We start from the raw sequence: 8,760 nt of genomic DNA, 5'->3' as shown, positions 1-8,760 counted from the left end.
ATCAGTGTTGCCCGCCTCCCACACCCCACAACTGAAGGGAATTTGGTCATCTTCATTCACTAAAAGGGGTCAGAAAAGGAAGATAGTAAATGGACATGTAGTTCAACCTACCTGAAACCCTTGAAGAGAGATGTGGTCCATCATAAACACTCAAATGATCCCAAATCCAATCCATTGCATCCTCAGTTACAAAATCTTTAATTACAGCCTTCAGCTTATCTCCTGAAGTAGAATAAATTGTCCAAGTGCAGTTCAGCATGCCAGGGTAAACACCAGGGTAACTGGGAGATGTTATTTCAGTGGCTCCAACTGGAGCTAGATCAAAGCCTGGGCACTCAAAAACAAATGAGAAAACAATCATATCACAAAGAAAAACCTGTCTTTGCATGAATTTCCTTAAGCAGGCCTATTAATATTGGAGAAAGAAGAGATCTTAGTGTTGGGTTTAAAATTCTGTTGGTTGAAGTGAACATTTTCATGGCTTCAAAGCACAAGTTCTACATGCCATTTACACAGGGAACTGTTCCACAAGGGGCTATAGACTTGGGAAAATACTTGGAACTCTGAAGAGTGATCTAGAGGCCAGACACTGAGACCCTACATGCAGGATCACTTGGACTAACCTTTCCTAATAGACCAAATTCAAACAAGTTCATTAGCCGCTCCTAAAGTGTTTACATAGATGTTTCTTGCCCCTTGCATTTACAGTTGCCACAAAGCTGATCAAAATGCAGAATGCCACATTGTAGACATGCTAATGTTTTCATTACATGTTTTTGTGGAATAGTCTGCATTGTTTTCAGGAGTTCCATAAATAAAACTGGCAACCATCACACCCCAGTTTACTGGGGTGAAAGGAGAGCAAGGCTGACAGCATACTTCCTGGGGTGATGAGAGAGTGGAGACTGAGCCTGCTGGAAAAATGAAAGATGTGGATGCTTGACAAGGCTTTTACACTTCCACCTGGAGGGTCCCTCTGGCTGAACAGCTGGGAACATGCTTCAGGCAGGCTGGTCAGCCTGGCTAAAGTTCAAGTCCTCATACAAAGCGCAGAGTCAGGTTCAAGGATCTTGGATCCAACGTATTTGAGATTGTTGGAATTAGCTAAGATCTGGGATTTTTTGGTGGGGTTTTGTTTTGTTTCCTTCAAGTAGCCATTCATTTCTCCAAGCATTCATAGCAGCTCTGGCAGCAGGAATTGAAAGTGAATACAGCAAAATAGGGATGCACTGAATTAAGGAAGTACATTTAGTACTGACATGGCTAATGTTGCTGGTGACAGTCTCATACCCAAGTGTTCACACTTACCTGTGCAGAGGTTAACCCTCAAGCCACAAGTACAGAACATGTATAAAAGGAGGTGGGGACAGATTTTTGTTTGGTTGGTTGGTTTTGGGGGGTTTTGTTTGTTTGGTGGTTTTTTGTTTTTTTAAATAGGCTTTTTGCTCCTTCCCTCTCATCAGCTTTGTAGAAAGTTAAAACCAGTCTTACCTTTGTCAGCAGCCTTGGTGTTTCCACGTTCCAGACCTAAAATTAAAGCACTGCCTTACCTGAAGCACAAAACCACAGCAGAGGTTAGAGGGCTATTCTGGGGTGGGAAGCCTGAGCCAAGAGGATTTTAGAGCCAGGCTGCAGGTGAACAGAAAAGGCACATCCTGGTTTTCAGAGCTAGGGCTTGGAGTGCATCTTGGAAACGTGTGCACGCACATGAAAAAGCAGACAGATCTCTGTTGATTGTGCGGTAAGTCTGGTGAATTTTAATATGAGAAATTTAATCACTGTGATTTACTTCTGAAGCCCGACACACTTGCCTGATATGTGAACAAGCAGATGTGCTCATTCACACAGCAGTGAGGAGCACAGCTAAAACAGGAGAAAGGGGGATGGAGGAAGGACATTAGATGTGGCTCAAGTCGCTAGGAATGCAAAATGGTTTGCTTCAAGAAAAACAGAAGTCAGACTGGATGCATCTCTCCAGCTCCAAGTTTCTTTGATCTGAAGCATCAAAGTCCTAATTTGCTTAATGGTGCCAGGGCAGTGCTATTCACAGAGAAAACTGTCCACCCATGTCACCAGCTGTACCCTGACCTGGGAAGCAAGAAAGCAAGGGAGGTCTCCTTTGGTCTTTAAGTTTAGAGCTCAATTAACTGTGTAGCTCTCTGGGCATGCAGCAGAGGTGAGGTTTTTGGGGGAAGCAGTGGTAACAGCAGCACCCGACAGCAGTATTGCCTACTCAGTGAAGAAGCAGAAGAGAGATTATAGAAGTAATAACAGACAGACCATGGGGACAAACGATTCTGGTTTTGTAGAACAGAATGGAAAGGGGCATATAGAGAGCAACAGCAGAGTTAGTTGTCTCCTTTTTACAGGTTTATAGTGGGAAGTACAGGAGTTAGGTCACTACTTATGCATTTAATCATCATCACTCAAGACCACCAATAGATCTGTTATTCTTAATGGCCATTTCTTTTCAGAACAGATAGATATAAGAATGTTTAATACATCACTCAACATCTTCAGAAAACATCTAAATAGCATGAAAGCGTTTTTGTTCTTAAATAACCCTTTTTTTTTTTTTTTTTTTTTTAATATAACAGCCATACTTTAGGCTCTACTTCTCCATCCCCACCCCAAAATCTTAACAGTCTTACCAGATAATATATCCTGAACAGAGTAAGTCAGGAGAAAGCCTTTCATGGCTACCTCAGCCTTCGAAGTGAAGGTCACTGTCACCACTGAACGTTGAGATTTTATGGGATAGAGGGAAGCATCACCATAGAATTTGTCTGCAAAATAGACCAGGATGGGACACGAGCCTAACACTTCCCCTTTTTCTCTAGCATGGTAAGGCTAAGCCTTGCCAAATGCAGTGTCAGAAAAGATTTCTTTTTCTAAAAGCTTCTTAATGATGGCATTCAGCTTTGATTTCATGCATTGGACTACAGACATATCCAGAAGATAGCTTGCTATACTTGTAACCAGAATGGTAACTATTTGTCTGTTCTTCAAAAGAAAAAATAGTTAGAGGCACCCATTATAACCACTACAAATCACTAGTGGCTAGTGCTCACTGCCTGGACTACTTTGGTCAGAAGAAATCCCTGCTCTAACTGGCAACCCCACCTCATGGTCTTTTGTGCAAGACACTATGCAACACCCACAAGACTGTGAGACATCCATATTCCCTGGGGAATAAGTCACTTTGAGTGTAACTGAGACCTAGTACTGAAGAATCTTGTATCCATGAGTGCCTGAACAATTTAAATTTCCAGTCTATGCTTTCTCCTACCAATACAGAAATACTTGCACAGCTTAGTTTCCCCAGCAATATCCTACCTAACCAAGCCAATAGCTCCTTAGTCAGGGTGGGTAGGTACCTTCCCTGGCATAGCAGGGCAGTAGGAAGAGCTTCCCTTCCCTCGGCCCCATCGCTTTGACCTCCTGCCTTTGGCACACAGCTTCAGACACACACAGCAAGTTGTCATGCTGCAAATTCAAGCCTGGGAAAGAGCAACCCAGAGAGACTCACACTGTTCTGAGGCACAGCCATGCCATGATTAGGACCTTGCATCCCATACATTTGATTGCAACCGTATTTCTAGGAAAGGGAAGATACTGAGCTAGCTGAAGTAGCTCCAAGTATTATCAGAAATCCCTCCTGGAGCATGGAAGTGTGCCCTGTAAAACTCCCCATCTGTCTGCAAAAGAAACTTAGTTCAGCTCCTCTGTTTCTCTTGCCCCAACATTAAGGTGAGCTCTCTCTCACCTATTAACTCTTTGGATAGTCCAAATCCCAAACACCATCAGTTGGCCATGACAATTAGACAGAAATCTTTCAGTCCAGAAGTCCGGGATTTCAAGCCAAATAATGGATTTTAATGGGACTACAATTCTCCAGTGCCAGCTGTAGCACAAAGCAAAGAACAAAGTCACAATGCCAGCATATTTTACAATTGGCTCTTATTTCCTAGGGATAGCTATCAAAATGTGAACAAAGGCAAAAGGGATTGTAATGCCCATTAAAAAGAGAAAAGGGAAAAAAAAAAAATCAAAGATGGGATACTGGTCCAAATCTATTTCGGTCATATTATTCATTACTTCTGAAGTTAAGCTTTCAAACAGTTTAAAAGCCTATGCTATTGCCACGTGAATGGAAAGTTATCTCTTACCCTAACTAAGCATGATAAGGGAGGAAGAAAGGGAAACAGATGAAAGTGCCAAAAGATTTTTAGTGACATAGTTTAGCATTGCCATTGTTAACCCCTCAGTTACGCCACGTTCAGGCCTCTGACATGCATTATGATGAGAGCTTTGCTCAGAGGTGTCAGATTTCTCTGCTGTTTGCTGGAAAGAAGGTACTGGTACCCCCCCAGCTTTCCTAACCCTCTTTGAGGAACTTGTCCAGTTTTCTAACATGCACTGAAATACCTATGGATTAATTAAAAACCACATCACAGGTATTTGCAGATTTTCATGTGGGAGTTACAAAAGCCAGAAGAACTTGTGTGCTCACCTGGTGGCATTTCCATACGTCATGGGGTATGCTGGTGACTGGATCATTCCTCCCTGATCTGTAAGGATGACATCCATGCATCATGATAACTCTGAGCTCATCTCCTTGGGATTTTTTGAGGCATTGCCAGCTTTTTGTCCTGGAAAGAATAAGAATGTAGAACATTAAATTCAGCTTTAATATTAAGTTTTAAATGGACTTTCACCTGGGATTAGGGCAATTCCTATATGACAGGTCACCCCCATGGAAAAGCATGGATCATGGATGAGAGCCAATCTGAAGAGCAGAACCTTGAAATACTAATTTTAAAAGTTCATCTGGAAGAAGATGTGTTCAGTTAGAGGACAAACCAATTAGGAAAGCTACTACATTCCTATTCTACCAGGCCAGACCTTGTTCATCATAATCCTACAAAATTCAAACTCACTTTAGCCTTGTTTCAAGCTTCAGCATTCTGCATATAAGTGAGTTTTATCCAGGCTAGACCTTCGGAGAACTCTGTTTTTTCATATGTTTGGAGAGCATCTGTATGTAAAGTCTCTGGAAAGCCCATAAAGGCATCTTGAAAACAAGTACATTCTTGAAGCTTTGGTCAAGCAGGTCAGTTCATCTTTAGAGAGAAGTGGTTGTACAGCTTGATTGTACCTTGAACCCTTAGGATCAAGTATTCAATGCTGAAAGCAGCAGGGCCAATGGAGCAGAGCACCATCTTCAGCACAGGTCCGGGCCTCTGGAGAACCACAGGAGACTACATGACACCGCATAGTGCAGCTAGAAGCAAATCCAAGCACACCACCACCACTGTAAAAATATTTGAGAAACGTAGGCAAAAGTCATACAAGTTACTCTGTGGAAAGGCAGAAAAGTGAGGAACTATTCATATTTGAGAGATGTTCAGTGCTGGTAATGTGGCTGTTAGGCAGTCACCTCCTGATGAGGCAGTGGGCAGCACCTCCAGTCCCTGTCCTGCAGGAAGTGTCCTACTGCTAGCCAGCAAGGATTTGTTCAGTTCATTGCACAGTATCAGCTGCCCAAAGTCTATCTACAAGTCTAGGCATTTTGTTTGCTTTATCTGTCCTGAAAAATTGCTAGACTACTTAGGGGTTCATTCTTGGACTTAAATTGAAAATGGGATGGGACAGGGAATTTTTGCCATTACTCCATCTCCACTGGTAGGTACTTTCAGTTGTTTCAGGTTACTTTCTGGCTCTCAGTTTTCCAGCCTCTTTCTCCCTTGTCATACCATCATCCTAAAGTTCTAGCTCATGCTGACATTAAAGCCCAAGTCTGTGTTTTAGGTTCCTGAGTAAAAGTAATTTCCTTTAAAGACAGGCACCCACTGACTTCTGTTGCTCACCGGCTCTAGAGAAGGAGAGAAAAAAAGAAAACAGGCTGTTTCACTTATGTTGGCATATAAATAGACATAGGAATCTAGTTTAATATACCCAACCTTGAAAAACTGCCAGCCATAACAAATGCTATTACATAGCAGCGAGTCTGTCTGCTGGAGGATGCTCCAGGGAGCTATCTATTAGACTCCTATTCAGGGAAAAGTTTGACTGATAGCCCCATTTCTGATAGTATTTTCCTCTGTCCTGCATATAAATAGTTACGATAGTTAAACTGTTATTCTCAGCTGTAATAGACATACTTTTAGAATTTTTTTGTGTGCTTTTATACGTAAGTTCTTGGAGGAAGAGAACTGTGGAGTGCTCTAGGAGCTCCTTAGCACATCTATCTTTCGCCTCTCCTGTGCTTTCACTCCCAACTCAGAATTAACTGACATGCAAAACTTCAGAGTTGGTGGGTGGGGTTTTTTCTTAATAAAAAAATACTCCTAGCATGTTCCATTACCCTAAAGGTCTTTGTCTGAAGCATTACTACTGTATTTGGTAAAAAAAGGGTGTTCTTGTTCAAGTCTCAGGAAAAAAACGGCTTATTTCCTGTATATGAGAGCTATGATGACCTTGCACATAGCCCTTATCTATACCCAGATAGACATTAAATAGGATCTCTTCCCTAGAGCATTAGCCATCACCACTGGTGTGATGTAAGAGGATGAATGTCTACACAGAATAGCTATTATCCAAAAACTTTCTCCAGAGGCACACTTAATTTTAAAAATATTTGAAGAACACATACACTAGAATTCACCCACAGGAGTCCTAAAGGCTAACAGGGGATTTCTCCACCACACTTTGTCTATGAGGATGTCAGTGTGGATACCTACCCAGGAGAAATGCTTCTGTATAACTAGTTTATAACATCTGTAATCACAATAAATTGAACCTATACAGAGGCAGAATAAAGGGGGATGAGGGAGGGGAAGAAACAAGCACATTGAAGAGCTGTGAGGGGACGCTGGGAGAAGGAACATCTTCACAGGTCAGAGAGCCTTCAGCACACCCAATAAAACCTCTGCAAGACCTAGCCTTCATGAGTTTTCCCCCTACTCCTTTCCTATTACTTCCCCCCCATCGCCATTTACATTTTGTGCCAACAAGTTCCAATTAACTCCTTTTGCTTTCAAGTTGCTGTCTGATACTTCTTTTTGATGTCCCTATGCCTTACCTTGCAAAAATTAGTCACTAGGCATTCCTTAGTCACCTTTCTGTGCCATTCATAGCAGCTTATAAAACCATTGCATTTTGCCTCCGTTATCTTTTCCAGCCTGTTGAGTCTGTTTAGTCTCTCCCTGCAGAGAGCCAGACCAGCCCCTGGATACCTGTCCTGCTCCTCTGTACTTCTTGATCCTTTTTCAGAATGACTGTGTGCAGGAGGGGAAAGAATTAAATCACCCACCCCACCCCCCAGTATTAAAAAAATTAATTCCTCGTGTTTGTACAGTAGAGCATGTTTTATTCTTTACCCCTTCAGACATTGACACCTTGTTTTGCATTTTTTATGGCTACGAATCTGCTCCAGTGACTCTACAATGTTTCAGCGATAGTAGCTACATTACAGCCCATCACTTGTGTACATAAAGGCATATGGTCCTCCCTTCTGTCCCAAGACTTCAATGCAGTGAAGGTAGAGATTGTTTTTCTTTATATATAAAAATGTTTATGTACTACACAGCTTGTACAGCAGACAAGAAAGTTGGCATTTGACTTGCCGTTTCAAACACATGTAAGAGCGTACTACAGCCCTGCATCTTATCTCTTCCACTTTTTCCCCTACTCTGTGTACAAAGCCTTTAAAATAGAAAAAGCATTTCCTCCATGCATTTTGAAATGGCCCAACTCACTGGAGTAACCTTGATGTGCTCCTGCTCCCTGCCACACTGCACTTCAACTAGATTTTTCTTAACTGCACAGGGTGCAGTACATGAGTAAACCACACATATGGACATACAAGCCTTCAGAAATATAAACTTTCCAGCAAAGAGCATTAAAACTCTAGCTTTCATTCTATTTTAGCTTTCTTTTAATTCTGTGGATTGTGTTCATCTAGACTAGTGTCTCAGTGACTGGACTGCACTTCAGCAGGGTCAGGGTAAGGAAGACCACAGCCCTCTGCAGAGACATAATACATTTTCTGATATAAAGACCCATACTCCTGTTTACCAGACACTAATGCTTCAGTGTCATCCATTCCACCTTCAAGAGGCAAATAATATGTACCATCATCGCATCTCACTTTATTGTCTCAGAGGGTATGGGGGAAGGGGGGTTGACTTTGAATAAGAAGCTGCCTATGCAGGAGGTCACAATTTACTTATCTATATAAGGGTCCATAAGAGGTTGCCCAAATACCACAGCTTATTTCTTAGTGTACTAAGAGGGCTGTTCTCCTACAGGGTCAATGCAGCACACTGACACAGGGATTAAGGTCTTCAGCAAAGTTTGCAGCCTGGGCTCTGAAGCTTAACTTAAGGTTGCTGCACATCAGAGCCATGCAGCTGGGGCTGGAAACCCTTTCTGAAGCTGGCCCAAGTGAAAGTGAGAAATTTCCAGGACTGAGTGTCCTCAGCTGGATCATTTGTTGTTACCTAGCACTTTTCTTCCTTTCTGGCTCTCTTCATAAATCCCAAGAAACTCCTCCTGGCAGTTCAGTGATGATGTTATTGACAGATGCTTTACTATAATCTTTGCCATGGTCTTCAGGGACAGCTGGAGTATCCAAGAGCACTCTGTGCTTCCCACGTATCCTGATGAGGAAGGAGCAGAGATAAACCCCCGGGGCTCTTCTAACTCTACTTCTGACGCACATTCTGTGGATAAATGTGCACTTCAGTGATAAAAGCA

The 8,760-nt window shown here is 42.3% G+C and overlaps 1 protein-coding gene across 1 annotated transcript in view; it reads right to left on the bottom strand.

The window, feature by feature from the left end:
* Positions 1-3,716: 3,716 nt before the first annotated feature.
* OVCH1 (ovochymase 1) overlaps positions 3,717-8,760 on the bottom strand; it is a 30,617-nt gene continuing 25,573 nt past the window's right edge. The window contains 4 exon segments of the mRNA XM_075706380.1: positions 3,717-3,795; positions 3,797-3,904; positions 4,514-4,571; positions 8,505-8,726. Of these exon segments, the coding sequence (XP_075562495.1) occupies positions 3,717-3,795; positions 3,797-3,904; positions 4,514-4,571; positions 8,505-8,726 (467 nt within the window).

The sequence above is a fragment of the Pelecanus crispus genome, chromosome 1 (genome assembly GCF_030463565.1).
Source record: "Pelecanus crispus isolate bPelCri1 chromosome 1, bPelCri1.pri, whole genome shotgun sequence".
Lineage (NCBI taxonomy): Eukaryota > Metazoa > Chordata > Aves > Pelecaniformes > Pelecanidae > Pelecanus > Pelecanus crispus.
This window is presented reverse-complemented; position numbering and strand designations above follow the sequence as displayed.